The 15,836-nt window shown below is 44.5% G+C and overlaps 1 protein-coding gene across 1 annotated transcript in view; it reads right to left on the minus strand.

Annotated features, from left to right (window-relative positions):
- The window catches only part of MCC (MCC regulator of WNT signaling pathway), a 222,491-nt gene that overhangs the window by 171,240 nt on the left and 35,415 nt on the right, over positions 1–15,836 (minus strand). The window contains exon 3 of the mRNA XM_059833295.1: positions 14,087–14,298. Coding sequence (XP_059689278.1) covers positions 14,087–14,298 — 212 coding nt within the window. The remainder of the gene's footprint in view (positions 1–14,086; positions 14,299–15,836) is intronic.

Consider the following 15,836-nt stretch of genomic DNA (forward strand, 5'->3'; position numbering starts at 1 on the left):
ATCCTTCCTGTTTTTAAGGAGTCAATTTTAAAATCTACATTTACTTGCTTAGTTAAAATGAGCCAAAAACATAGCTTAAAAAAAATTACAGTACACGTGAGTTTTACAGCTTTTTGAGAGGGTGAGTGGTATGGGGGTTTTAAGCAGTACAATTTTTACTCTCTAAACATGCTAACATTACAGTGATTTGTGCCAAATAAAAACTTATATACATAAGATGGACAAGCAGACATCTGTTATGAGTGGATAATCTGATCATACCAGTCTTTGTAAGGAAACACTGTCGGTTATATAGGCACATCCCCTGCTAGTCACACGACAGAGGACACTAGAAATATCAGCTGGTTGTCTAACAGCCAAACTGGGAGGTAAGGTAGGAAGTAACAGAATAATTGATATATTTTCAAATGGTCTGAAGTGCTGGAGAAAGGGCCGGACAAAGAGATTAAATTCAGCATTTTTAATTTTATCACAGAATGTCATATGTGAATATATTCCAAATACCAAGCACCTCTATAATATTCTCTTGCTAAAGTACTAAGTACATTTTATAACATTAAGGCATTGGAAGAAATCACTATATGCTTGTGCTGGTTTTGACTAGGATAGAGTTAATTTTCTTCATAGTAGCTACTATGGGGCTATGTTTTGGATTTGTGCTGGAAACAGTGTTGGTAATACAGGGATGTTTTCGTTACTGCTGAGCAGCTCTTACAGGGAGCCAAGGCCTTTTCTGCTCCTCACACCACCCCACCAGCGAGTAGGCTGGGGGTGCACAAGGAGTTGGGAGGGGACACAGCCGGGACAGCTGACCCCAACTGACCAAAGGGATATTCCATACCATATGATGTCATGCTCAGCATATAAAGCTGGGGGAAGAAGAACCACAACAGTCCTTTTTGGCACCCAGCTTGGGGCTTAAAGGGTTTGAGATAATGACAGATTTGATTGGAATGTGCTAGACCGAATTTATAGCTGCTATTGCTCTGCTGTTTAGCTGTTAATTGGCAGGCTCCTGTGCTTGCCATGGGGCTTGCTGGCTTTACTGTATATTAGAGTCTAGTGCTCGTTAGTGGCTGTTTTTTGATTTTGCTCCTTGCTGTACTGCCATACTGCTTACCATCTTACTCTGCTGTGCCTAGAAATATTTTGACAACAGCAATGGCCATGCGCCTGGGCTGGCAGATGGCCAGGGCACCGCTGCTGTTTCTGTGCTGCTGTACTGGACAGGCTGGAACTCCAGTCTGAACTTGAGTCAAAGGGACTGTGTCCTGTGGATGAGTCCACGTGGGAGCAGGACACCCCGAAGCGCCTGTGGCTGTGGATAAGCCCATGCGAAAGCAGGTACATCTCGAAGCATCTGTGGCTGTAGTTTTGTCTGTGCCACAGCAGGTGTAACTCTGAAGGGATTGTGGACCAAGGAAGGATAAGTCCACGTTGGAGAAGGTACACCTCGTAGCATCAGTGGCTGTGCATGAAGTCATGCTGGAGCACCTCAAAAGCATGTGGCCATGGATAAGCCCACAACAGAGCTGGTACACCTCTGGAGGGACTGCCGCCATGGGTAAGGCGATGTTGGAGCCAGTTTACTTCTGACGAGACCATGACTATGGGTAAGGCCATGCTGGAGCAGGTATATCTCCAAAGGCCTTGTGGCCCATAGAGAAGGTCACGCTAGAACACGTGCACCTCAAAGCAACTGTGGCTGTGGGTAAGTCTACGCCACAGCAGATATACCTCTGGAGAGACTATGGCTCATAGATAAGGCTCCACTTGGAGCAGGTACACTCCTAAGGGACTGCAGTCTGTGGATAAGTCCAAGCCAGAGCAGGGGCGAGGGCAGGAGTTCATTGCAAGGTTAAACCAAAGGGACCAGGGATAGAAATTGTAACAGAAATACCTTTAAATCGTTGTAACCCGAGATTTGAGTTACATGTTAAGGGAATTATTACAGCAGGAACCACCTAAATCAATGGAGGACAAGCCTTACAAGAAGGCAAGTGCAAGTGCAAGTGCAAGTGCAGCAGTGACCTGACCTGAGCTGGCTTTGGTGCCCACTAACACAACACACCACCTCTCCTGTTCTGACTGACCACCATAACAGACGGAGCCCAAAGTCATGGACTAAATGAACTCAGTAGACATTATGGGGACATTTGTGGACATTTTACAGACATGGTCCATAGACTAAGGGAACGATATCTGTGTATTTGTATTATAGCAAAGGATGGGAAGGGTGGTGGGTGTTAATGAGGATGTATTGGATAGTGTGGTACCTGAGCATGATGCTATGGAAGGGTATGGAATAAGGGGTGGAGAATGTGCTGGTTTTGGCTGGGATAGAGTTAATTTTCTTCACAGTAGTTAATACAGGGCTCTGGTTTGGATTTGTGCTGAAAACAGTGTTGATAAAGCAGGGATGTTTTCATTATAGCTGAGCAGTGCTTACACAGAGTCAAGGCCTTTTCTGCTTCTCACACCACCCCACCAGCGAGCAGGCTGTGGGTGCACAAGAAGTTGGGAGGGGATACAGCTGGGACAGCTGACCCCAACTGACCAAAGGGATATTCCATACCATATGATGTCATGCTCAGCATATAAAAGCTGGGGGAAGAAGAAGGAAGGAGGGGACATTTGGAGTGATGGCATTTGTCTTCCCAAGTAACCATTAGGCGTGATGGAGCCCTGCTTTCCTGGAGATGGCTGAACACCTGCCTGCCCATGGGAAGTGGTGAATGAATTCCTTGTTTTGCTGTGCTTGCCTGTACGGCTTTTGCTTTACCTATTAAACTGTCTTTATCTCAACCCATGAGTTTTCTCACCTTTACTCTTCCAATTCTCTCCCCCATCCCACCGAGGGGAAGTGAGTGAGTGGCTGTGTGGTGCTTAGCTGCCGGCTGGGGTTAAACCATGACAATGCTCAATAACATGACAGCAGTATAGAAGCTACATGCAGATCACTTAATTTACATTTACATGCATCTCAAAGCACACAAATGGTTATTGTGACTCAGGATGAAAAAGTCCATTAATGCTGTTTCAAGCAGTAATCCAGAACCAGCTGCACTACAGTCTGACATAAATGTAAACACAATGATGATATTAATTGTGCTCTATTTTACCCAAAAGCTATTCCTATAAATAGGCCACAGTAAGTTAGGTTTGCCTGATCATGGAGCAGATCATCTAGGTAGGAAAGGAAAGGCCACCTGCCCCTGAAAAAAGTAATAGTGACTTTTGGAGTATGAACTGTCAACTAAAAAGAATAGCTTTCTCAAAACAATGGTTCTGTCTGTTATAACTTGCAGCTCAACGCTCTTAAGGAGGAAAAATTAGCAATGCAAACATTCACTGAGTCTGACTATCAAAGAGATATCTCAGTAAGAGTATCTGTTTTCAGAGAACATGACACTTCTAAGACAAAGACGTTAAGTTCTCATCTTCTCGTGATAATGCTGAGAAACTAATGCTAATACAACTACATATTGCTTTGCTATGAATATTTCCAGTATGCCTTCGTACTTTATAAAATTTTGGGTTGCGTACCCAACAGAGATGATACCTGCATTTGGCACAGAGAGTCCACCGTCAGAACTAAAATTGGTTTATTCACCTTAATTCTACTGTACAGAAAGCATACCCCGCCACACAGATGCATGATCAAAATAGTCCATTCCCAAGCTCAACAAAGTCTTTAGTACCTCCAAATGAGGTACATACACATGCAAATCAGACAGGAGTAGCTGAGGAAGAGCATATGCTAAAGTAGTTACAAGAAGATGCATTAAGAATCTTGTTGCATTAGCTTTCTGTTTTGTTCTTGACAGAGACATTCCAAAACCAGTTCCCCTTAAGACAAGAAGTAAGTGCAGATTTGGCAGGTGGAGCAATCTGCACTAGCACCCTCCTACCGAGACACATCCGTCTTGCATTGACAGCCCTGCACAAGATAAAGCAGGATTATGCCTGCTCAGTTGTTGGACAGAATGAGATGCTGCAGGAAGCAGTGCTGGCAACTCTGTAAATATGCCCTTCTCTCTGAGTTAGTAAGAACAACCACATCTGTGGCACTTGCATGGCTGCTTTGAGGAGGAAATAGCAACACAGGCTTCTAAAAGCAAGTGGTCATGAAGAAATCCTACCACACTCTATTCTCAAAACTATAGCTGTACTCTTCCCCTCTGCAAGTCAACCATACCCTCATAAAATCTTTCTAAACGGTTTCAACCAAAAGAGCTCCGTCTTCCAATACACTTGCAGTTAATCTAGTCTATTGTAATCACATGCATATGAAAAGGGAATTAAACATAATTTCTGAAACACCGTTTACCACAGCATTCTCCTGGAGAAACTGACTGCTCATGGCTTGGATGGGCGCACTCTTCACTGGGTAAAAAACTGGCTGGATGCCCAGGCCCAAAGAGTTGTAGTGAATGGAGTTAAACCCAACTGACGGCCGGTCACAAGTGGTGTTCCCCAGGGCTCGGTACTGGGGCCAATTCTGTTTAATATCTTTATCAATGGTTTGGACGAGCAGATTGAGTGCATCCTCAGTAAGTTTGCAGATGACACTAAGTTGGGCGGGTGTGTTGATCTGCTCGAGGGTTGGAAGGCTCTGCAGAGGGATCTGGACAGGCTGGATCGATGGGCCCAGGCCAATTGGATGAGGTTCAACAAGGCCAAGTGCCAGGTCCTGCACTTGGGTCACAACAACCCCATGCAACGCTACAGGCTTGGGGAAGAGTGGCTGGAAAGCTGCCCCGCAGAAAAGGACCTGGGGGTGTTGGTTGACAGCCGGCTGAAGATGAGCCAGCAGTGTGCCCAGGTGGCCAAGAAGGCCAACGGCATCCTGGCCTGTATCAGAAACAGTGTGGCCAGCAGGAGCAGGGAGGGGATCGTGCCCCTGTACTCGGCGCTGGTGAGGCTGCACCTCAAATACTGTGTTCAGTTTTGGGCCCCTCACTACAAGAAGGACATTGAGGTGCTGGAGAGTGTCCAGAGAAGGGCAACAAAGCTGGTGAGGGGTCTGGAGCACAAGTCTGATGAGGAGCGGCTGAGGGAGCTGGGGTTGTTCAGTCTGGAGAAGAGGAGGCTGAGTGAAGACCTTCTCGCTCTCTACAGCTACCTGAAAGGGGTTTGTGGTGAAGGGTCTTGGTCTCTTCTCCCAAGTGACTAGCGACAGGACAAGAGGAAATGGCCTCAAGTTGCACCAGGGGAGGTTTAGACTGGATATTAGGAAAAATTTCTTCACTAGAAGGATTGTCAGGCATTGGAACAGGCTGCCCAGAGAGGTCGTTGTGTCACCATCCCTGGAGGTATTTAAAAGACATATGGATGAGACACTTAGGGACATGGTTTAGTGGTGGATGTGGCAGTGTTAGGTTAATGGTTGGACTTGATGATCCTAAGGTTAATTTCTCACCTAAACAATACTATGATTCTATATCCAAATCTCATTGCTTCAGCTTATTAAACTTCACTGGTATTCTAATGTGAAATATGCCTATCATATTGAGATGCTGCCCCATGCAATGTTTTCAGAGAAGAGCAATTCTTCAGGTCCTACAACAGAGTGCTATCCCTCCTGATTGCACCACAGGGAACACATAAAGACCGCATGGCCTCCTGGGAAGTGAACAGATGTGACACCACATGAATCAGCTATTTCACTACAGTTATATGACTATCCACATTAGTGATTCTTGTCCAACTTTGAAGATTCAAGTACAAATAAAAAACAACTCCCAAACATGCACACGCACAAAGAAACCTTTTGAAATGCTTGAATTATTTTCTATCCATGAAGAATATTTAAATTATTTACATGCCAGTGCAATACAAACCGATAAATGATTACATTTGGAACACATACAATGGTTGCCATCAGAGATATTTGCTGTGGTATTTAACCTACTGGCATTAACAGGTACATCATCAGTAAGCAGTGACAGGTCATTGTAAAGGTTAATATATTAGTCATAAATATTGGTACCAAGGTGAAGAGCTATAAAGAGAAATGTGTTCTTAATATTTAGGTGTAAAAATGTGAATCTGAAAAACGCTGAGTTACACATACTATAAAGACTACAGAATAAATTATTCATTTAAAAGAAGCTGACTCTGAACACGTGTTAATAAATCAAAACATAGCAAAATGATGTGAAATGAACAGATAAAAACATATGCAATGAGTATGAATTGTTAAATTTCAAACAGCGTTTTTTAAAAAATTGTATCGCTTCTGTGAAGGAATAGGAATAATGCTTCAGAACAGGTATTATTTTTTTATAAAGCTCTGTAGAGCTGTATGTTCACAGGATTTCGAAAATGCACTAAAAAAAATTCACTTTATAAAAACTAAGCAAATTGATAGTGGACTGATGTTCATCTGACTTTTGCAAATGGAAAACTGAAATGTTAAGGGCAGCGTGGAGACCCTCTGTATTGACTGAGGAGTATAATCTATGCTGTAGAAATATATAATCACCACAGGGATGTCTTTAGTTTAAAATCAAAAGAAGGCTGTCAGAAAGAAAAAACAGGAAATTAAGTAACAAGAATTGACACTCCAATAGGGAAAAGCACTTCAAGGTGCTGAGAGAAAAACAATCACATGATTGCTAACCAGAAAGCACCTAACTGATTTACATTCACCCATACAACAGTCACTTTGTTAGACCTCCGAGTCTAAAGTCTAAACATCTACAAAGAAATGTAAAAAACACTGCTTTCAAGAGTACGTCCATATAGCCTGTGTAGATGCATTTGAGAGAACCTGCCAAGAACTGTTCATCCAGGAGCAGGATGACACAGAAGGGCTCTGCTCTGCTTTTTTGCAAGCGTTCTGAAGAAGATAAACCTCTCTGGTTAACTTTAGGAGCACCTAGAGTTCCAGAGAGAAATGTCCACACAGAGTCTGTTCTTAAATCTTTGTCCTTCTGTTACATGGCTTTACAAAAAGAAATACAATCAACTCCCAAACGGGAGAAATGCAGCTATTAAACTTCCATCAGCTTTTTTGAAGTAATCCTGGTTACAGTACAAAGTAGCCTGCCCAGCTCCTTGTGTAAAAATGGAAAAGTTCCCTGGATTCAGCCCATAAAAATGTGAAAGCTGAAATCTGTCATTTCAGAGAATGAATGGAATGGAGCAGCTCGGCTTGTCATTGTGGCAAACGCAGATAGGTAAAACAATGTGAGAAAGAGACAGAGAAGGCAGTACCCATATTAAATCACAGCTCTAAGGCGGCTATGTTTATCTCTTTAAAGAGTCTAAATTTAGACTGCAGTCAGCATGCCCCACAGTATTAAAATTGTGTAAAGGGAATAAATGTAAATAGTGAAAACCAAAGTAAACCATTCTCTCAATATTTTCCCATTCCTTTCTCTCTCCATTTTAATAAAGCCAAAGCAAAAATTTACATATGACCCATGACACCAATGCTCAGCAGGAGTCAAATGGAGATGCTATTGTATTCATCTACATATAAATGAGAGACTGCTGATTCTACTATGGTTTGATAGGAAGAATATTTAAAAGCAGAAGTTTGACAGCTGCTTATTAAAACAAAGATCAGGCATCTTTCATGGGAGTAAGCATAGAAGGAATTTAGAGATGGGAATAAAAAGAAAGCCACAATACCTGGGGTTCTTAATTTCTTACAATCCTTTAGCATTTTTAAGATTTCTACATGCCATAGCAATGCAGTAGCCTTCACAGTGTGCATTCTTGAATAGCACTGCACACCTGTGTCTTCATATTTGCAGATGTACAACAGGTTACCAAAGCCCATTATTTCTGAACCATCATCAGTCAGGAGCACAGAAAGAGGATGTATTAGTACAAACCGATCTTGAAAACTGAAGGAACTCCAGATCCAAAAAGGACACAGCAACTTACAGTTGCTAATCCAGAAACAAAAGTATGCAAGCCACTCTTTTTGCACAGTTATATTGGTTTTAAGCAGCTCTACTTAAACTTCTGTTAAAGTTCATTCTACATCCTTTAAAATAATCAAATGTGAAACAGCTCATGTCTTTCCAAAATGGTAATTTTTAAGCAAGTCAATCAAGGCTATGGAACTTGTACAACTGAACAGGAAATTATATGTTGATTCCCTCACTATCTTCCTCAGACCTAGACTTGCACCTTTTTAGTGGATTATTGTAAGAACAGTTTTCAGTCTGGGGAAGTACTTGCTTTACCAGTGTAATTTGATTTGAGTTTGGCAATGTATTCATACAAGTCAGAGAACACAGGAGAATGAAGCTCAGGAAACGTTCAAAAAAACCAGTGCCTCACAATTTTCAAACCAGTTCAATATCCACCCATTAGTAGTTACATTTAGATGATGTTTCTTGCCTTGATGGTGACAACGTTACTCAAGGCAGGGTCAGGTGTCTTACCGGAGAAACACAACATCTACTGTTTCTCTTCTATCTCCAAAGCCTACTATTCTGTTAAAGGAGATATTAGACTGGATGGACATGATTGTTCTTTTACAAATCGTAGAATCATAGAATGGTTTGGGTTTGAAGAGTACTTAAACATCATCTATTTCCAACCCCCCTGCCATGGACAGGGACACCTTCCACTAGACCAGGTTGTGCAAAGCCCCGTCCAACCTGGCCTTGAACACTTCCAGGGAGAGGGCATCCACAGCTTCTCTGGGCAACCTGTTCCAGTGCCTCACCACCCTCATGGTGAAGAATTTCTTCCTAATATCTAATCTAGATCTACCCTCTTTCAGCTTAAGCCATTACCCCTTGTCCTATCACTACTACATACCCTTGTAAAAAGTCCCTCTCGAGCTTTCTTGTAGGCCCCCTTCAGGTACTGGAAGGCTGCTATAAGGTCTCCCAGGAGCCTTCTCTTCTCCAGGCTGAACAATCCCAACTCTCTCAGCCTAACTTCATAGGAGAGGTGCTCCAGCCCTCTGATAATCTTTGTGGCCCTCCTCTAGACTCGCTCCAACAGGTCCATGTCCTCCTTATGTTGGGGGCCCCAGAGCTGAATGCAGTACTCCCAGTCAGGTCTCACGAGAGCAGAGTAGAGGGGGAGAATCACCTCCCTCGACCTGCTGGTCGTGCTTCTTTTGATGCAGCCCAGGATACGGTTGGCTTTCTGGGCTGCAAGTGTGCACTGCCAGATCATGTTGAGCTTCTCATCAACCAACACCCCCAAGGCCTTCTCTTCAGGGCTGCTCTCAATCCATTCTCCACCCAGCCTGTATTTATGCTTGAGATTGTCTCCACCCATGCTGCAGGGATGCAGGACTTTGCACTTGGCCTTGTTGAACTTCAAGAGGTTAGCATGGGCCCACCTCTCAAGCCTGTCAAGGTCCCCCTCTGGTTGGCATCCCTTCTCTCCAGCGTGTCAACCACACCACACAGCTTGGTGTCGTCAGCAAACTTGCTGAGGGTGCACTTGATTCCACTGTCCATGTCACCAAGAAAGATGTTAAGCAATGTCAATCCTAATACTGATCCCTGAGGAATGTCACTCGTCATTGGTCGCCACTTGGACATTGAGCCACTGACCGCAACTCTTTGAATGCAACCATCCCGCCAATACCTTATCCACTGAGTAGTCCATCCATCAAATCCATGTCTCTCCCATTTAGAGACAAGGATGTCGTGGGGGACAGTGTCAAATGTTTTGCACAAGTCCAGGCAGATGATGTCAGTTGCTCTTCCCATATCCACCAACACTGTAACCCCATCATAAAAGGCCACCAAATTTGTCAGGCATGATTTGCCCTTAGTGAAGCCATGCTGGCTGTGACCAATCACCTCCTTGTTTTCCACGTGCCTTAGCAGTGTTTCCAGGAGGACCCTCTCCATGATCTTGCTGGGCACAGAGGTAAGACTGACTGGCCTGTAGGTCCCCAGGTCTTCCCTTTCTCCCTTCTTAAAAATGGGGGTTATGTTTCCCCTTTTCCAGTCAGTGGGAACTTCACTGGACTGCCACAACTTCTCAAATATGACGGATAGTGGCTTAGCAACTTCATCCGCCAGCTCCCTCAGGACCTGCAGGACTCCCACAGGTCCCATGGACTTTTACACCTTCAGGTTCCTTACATAGTCTTGAACCTGATCTTCTCCTACAGTGGGCAGTTCTTCATTCTCCCAGTCCCCGCCTTTGCTTTCTGCGACTTGGGCTGTGTGGCTTGAGCACTTGCCAGTGAAGACTGAGGCAAAAAAGTCGTTGAGTACCTCAGCCTTCTGCATATCCCAGGTAACCAGGTTTCCCGTTTCATTCTGGAGCAGGCCCACATTTTCCCTAGTCTTCCTTGTTTTCTTGTTGCCCCTGACATCCCTGGCCGGATTCAATTCTATCAGGGCTTTAGCTTTCCTAACCTGATCCCTGGCTGCACAGACAGTTCCTCTGTATTCCTCCCAGGCTACCTGTCCTTGCTTCCACTCTCTGTAGGCTTCCTTTCTGTGTTTGAGTTTGTCCAGGAGCTCCTTGTTCATCCATGCAGGCCTCCTGGCATTTTTGCCTGACTTCCTCTTTGTTGGGATACATCACTCCTGAGCTCAGAAGAGGTGATCCTTGAGTATTAACCAGCTTTCTTGGGCTCCTCTTCCCTCCAGGGCTTTATCCCATGATTCTCTACTGAGCAGATCCCTGAAAAGGCCAAAGTCTATTCTCCTGAAATCCAGGGTAATGAGCTTGCTGTGCTCCCTCCTCGCTGCCCTGTGCACCCTCCTCGCTGCCCTAAGGATCTTGAATTCTACCATTTCATGGTCACTGCAGCCAAGGCTGCCCTTGAGCTTCACATTCCCCACCAGCGAGCTCCTCCTTGTTGGTGAGAACAAGGTCCAGTACAGCACCTCTCCTCATTAGCTCCTCTATCACTTAGAGAAGGAAGTGATCATCAATGCATTCCAGGAATGTCCCGGATTGCTTATGTCCTGCTGTGTTGTCCCTCCAACAGATATCGGGGTGGTTGAAGTCCCCCATGAGGACCAGGGCTTATGAACATGAGGCTGCTCCTGTCTCTCTGTAGAGGGCCTCAATCTACTCGGTCTTCGTGGTTGGGTGGCCTGTAGCAGACCCCCACTATAATGTCACCTATCTCTGCCCTCCCTTTAATCCTGACCCATAAGCTCTCGGTCGGCTCCTCATCCATCCCCAGGCGGAGCTCCATGCACTCCAGTTGGTCACTGACATAGAGGGTGACACCACCTCCTTGTCTCCCTTGCCTGTCCTTCCTAAAGAGCCTGTATCCTTCCATTCCAACACTCCAGTCATAGAAGCCACGTCTCCGTGGTGCCAATAAGATCATAGCCCTGCAGTCATGCGCACATCTCTAACTCCTCTTGTTTATTCCCCATGCTATGTGCGTTTGCATAGAGGCATTTAAGTTGGGCCCCAGAGGAAGCCAACTTACTTGCTGGAGTGGCTGGAACTCCTTTGTGCTGCTCTTCAGGTGCTCTCCTGTTGACCTGTGATCTTTCTCCAGACTCTGGGCATGTATTGCTGGCACTGGCATCAAACTGGTAGGAGTGGGATGGATTGAGGTTCCCCTCCTCTGGCAACTTAAGTTTAAAGTCCTCTTCACCAGCTTGGCAAGCCTATGACTGAAGATGGTCTTCCCCTTCTCTGACAGATGGACCCCATCAGCTCCTAGTAGACCAGGTTTCTCAAAGCGAGTCCCATGGTCTAAGTAGCCAAACCACTGTCTGTGGCACCAATCCTGCAACCATTTGTTGACTCGCCAGATTTGACTGGCCCTTTCAAGCCCCCTCCCTTTGACCAGGAGGACTGATCAAAAAACTACCTGTGCTCCAGATGTCCCTTACCGCCTCTCCCAGGGCTCTGTAATCCTTTTTGATACTTGTCAGACTGCTCCTGGCTGTATCACTGGTGCCCACATGAAACAGCAGCAGCAGATAATAGTCAGTGGACTGTACAAAGCTTAGTAGTCTCTCGGTGACATCCCTGATATGAGCCCCCAGTGAGCAGCACACCTCTCTAGAGAGTGGCTCAGGTTGGCAAATGGGTGCCTCCATACCTCTCAGAAGAGAGTCGCTTACTACTATCACCCTTCGCCTTTCCTTAGTTGCACTGGTTGTTATACGGGGGACAGATCGGGCTACCTTACTCAGCTCCCTGGTTTGATGGGTCTTTCCTCTTCAGTCTGCAAAGCGGTGAAGTGGTTCTGCAAGGGCTCAGGCTTCGGGGGAAGTCTCTTCCTCCCGTTGGTCCTTGCCGCTGCAACCGTCCATTCTTCTGCATTGTTGGCCCCTTTCCCTTCTTTGTGAGCTCGTGGAAGAGTTTTTGGCTGCTTAGCCATGGGCTGTGGCTCCACTGCAGACTGCACTTGGAACCAGCTAACTCCTTGACAGCCTCCCTGATGTTACGCAGCCTTCTCACCGCCTCCTGCAGCTCAGCCACCTGCTGCGGGAGGTCCTCCACCTGGGCACACCTTTTGCAGGCAGCTCTGCTGCCTGTCCCAGCCCCAGGAGAAAGGTCTAGGCACTTCCTGCAGTCAGAGGTCTGCACTGCAGCCTCTTGCTTCAGCAGCCCCATCTGGGTGGAGGCATCGGCCACCACTGGGGTAGACGGTGCAGACCCCCCAGCCGGAGCTGCAGCCTTTGCTCTCAGATGAGTGCCGACCATTCTGCTTTGAGGGTCAGGTAGGATGAGTGCTCTTGACCCGTGCAGATGGTCACAGAATGGTGCCCAGGTGCTGGGTTATGTGTACTTCAAGCCTCCCACTCAGACAGTGGAATGGCCCTCCTTTAAAGAGGTGCCCTCCCTGTGCGCCCTTCCATATGAAATGCCACACAAATCTAGACGTTCTCTCTTACTCATTTAAAATTGCTCACATTTCCAGAAAACTACTGGAACATATACATAAAGCTGCTAACTGGCCTATAATTTCCCAGGTCCTCCATCCTACTCTTTTTATAATACATGTGTGCCTGCTTGTTTTCCACTTTCTCCAGTTTCCATACGCTTCTGTCCAGTTTTGAAGATCAAAGAATTTATGATTTATCGCATTTGATCCCTTACTATCCTTCCCAGGGAAAATGAGGACACAGTTCCTTTAAGGAACTGTCAACTTCCTTGAACTCTTTTCTCTCTTAGGTAAGCTTTAATATCTACATATTTTTACTCTGCGTATGGAAACTTTAGGTCCTATATCAGATCATGTGCAGGAACTTAAATAAAACTTTGAAGGCTTTTGAAAACACTTTCAGAATATTTTTCATCATTTTATTTTCAAATAATGCAGCTTAAAGTTAATTTTCCTCTGTTGCCAGCAATTACTTCCATTAGACATTAAGTCTTGAGCAAGATATTGGACTAGATGACTTCCTGAGGTTCTCTTACAGCTTTAATTACCCTATGAAACTATGAACCAGGAGTCTATTTCATCAAAATCAAGCATGCCAATAAAGAGTCAGTTTAAAAATGAGAAACTTTTTGGTTTCATTATAGCATCTTCTACTTCTTCACTTAAACTTCTGTGTAACATAAATCAGAAACATGCTACAAAATGGGTGGTCTTTTATAACACGCCTGGCTTAAAATTAAAACACAAACTTGATTCCAGTGCACTGATGGGGAAGCAAAAAATAATCAGTTCAACGTTACATGGTTTCTTTACAACCAAGAATAGTTCTTGCCTGTAGAAATAAAAAAGCACAGTGCTAGCACACCAAGGGTTTAAAACAGTTATCAGTCAATTTAGTGGCCAGTAATGAAGTAACATGGGAAGAATTTTTCTGCACAACACTTCTGAACAATCTGACACCATACTTAAAAAAATTAATTGGTAGGAAGTTTTCAGACAAAACTCTTCTTCTGTTAAGTTGTGTAAATTAAGATCTTCAGTTTGGCTCCGCACAGACTCCTACCCTTTTTGATGAAACTCAGTTATACAGCTTAGGAAATACTACATACCTACCAACTGCTAAAATCACATTGGTTTTCTGGTAAATGAAAGGTAACAGCAGCGTGGCATTGTTTCCATGCAGGCTCAAAGGCTCTAAGGCTGGAATTAATATGCTTCTTTGGAGAAAAACAAGAAAAAATTTCTACAAAATTAAAAGCAGAGGCAAAATGCACTTACAGTGTTGGCAAGTTCTAAGTAGCTTCCTCCAACAGAGTTGCTGAAATTTGAGGCCTGAACTAGAAGTCTCTGCAGAGCAGCCTGTTGAGTCACATTGCTTCCACCATACCCCAACATCTTTTGCAGTGCAAAATTACTCTGGAGGTCTGGACTCTGAAGGTCTCTTGCTCCTGAATCATACTCCCAGCTTTCTCTGGCTCCTGATAAGGCACCTAAAATGCAGGAATGGAAAAACATTTTAGTATGGACTGTGTGTAAAGAACGCATAAAAATCACAGAATATCTCAAGTTGGAAAGGACCTATAAGGATTATCCAGTCCAAGTCCCTACCTCTCACAGGACTACCTAAAACTAAACCATATGACTAAGAATGTCGTCCGGACACTCCTTGAACTCTGCCAGGCTTGGTGCTGTGACCACTTCCCTGGGGAGCCTGTTCCAGTGACTGACTACCCTCTCAGTGAAGAGCCTTTTCCTAACGTCCAATGTGAACTTCCCCTGATGCAGCTTCATTCCATTTCCTTGAGTCCTGTCGCTGGTCACCAGAGAGAGGAGATCCACACCTCCCTCTCCTCTGCCCCCCCGAAGAAGTTGTAGACTGCAATGAGGTCACCCCTCAGCCTTCTCTTCTCCAAGATGAACAAAACAAGTGACCTCAGCCACTCCTCCTAAATCTTGCCCTCCAGACCTTTCACCATCTTGGTTGCCCTCCTCTGGACACACTCCCATAGTCTGATGTCCTTCTTACACTGAGGTGCCCAAACTGCACACAGTATTTGAGGTAGGGCCGCACCAGTGCCGTGTCAAGTGGGACAATCACCTCCCTCGACTGGCTAGCTAGGCTGTGCTTGATGCACCCCAGGACACAGTTGGCCCTTTTGGCTGCCAGGGCACACTGTTGACACATGAATAAGCTTGATTGTCTTTCCAGAAAGAAAAGAAGCAAACAGCTCCACCACAATTACTCCCCATCTTGTACGTGCTGACAATGCCCCCCTCAAAAAAGAAAACTAGTAACATTTTCAATGCACAGATCATTTACTAAATTACAAGATCCAGAAGTAAAAATAAAAGTATTTGCAGGCATTATTTAGTACAGAGCAAAACCAGTGTAATTTACAATAGCTAAGGACCACTGAATGAGTGTCAGTTACTGTCAGACTGAAAAACAGCACTGATCAAAGAACAAAAGCGGAAAACCATAATTCATCTTTTTTTGTTTACTGAACATCAACAGAATACATGAATCTTTTAGCTGTACAGTTCATCACTTTTTATGTTAGCACTGCCTTTCTTATTATTGCAGGATTGCTTGTTTCAGTTGAAGTTTCAGAGACACATCAATCACAAGGTGTTTCATTACAAACCAATGCAAGAATATGATCATGTAGCTAGTGACAAACAATGAATGCTTCAGAGAAAGTTTCTGTATAATGAAGCTGTAGCATTGCTGTTTCTCCATGTACAATCCTTCCAATTCCCTACAGCCAGAGACAGGCTTAAACGCTAGAACAATTTTACCAAAATTTTCTTATTTTATCAGTAACTATTTCATCCCTGGGTGCTTCTGCTTCCCATACAACTGCCTCACTCCTCCTCTTAAAATCGTGTTATGCTTTAGGGTCAACAATTTCCTATGGCAAAACATTCCATGGTAGACACTAGATTATTTAATAACTCTGGGCAGCACTGTAAAACTTCATATGTAGCATAACGAAGATTAAAAAAAATTAAGTGACTTGTCCAAACA

This window comes from Gavia stellata, chromosome Z (genome assembly GCF_030936135.1).
Source record: "Gavia stellata isolate bGavSte3 chromosome Z, bGavSte3.hap2, whole genome shotgun sequence".
Lineage (NCBI taxonomy): Eukaryota > Metazoa > Chordata > Aves > Gaviiformes > Gaviidae > Gavia > Gavia stellata.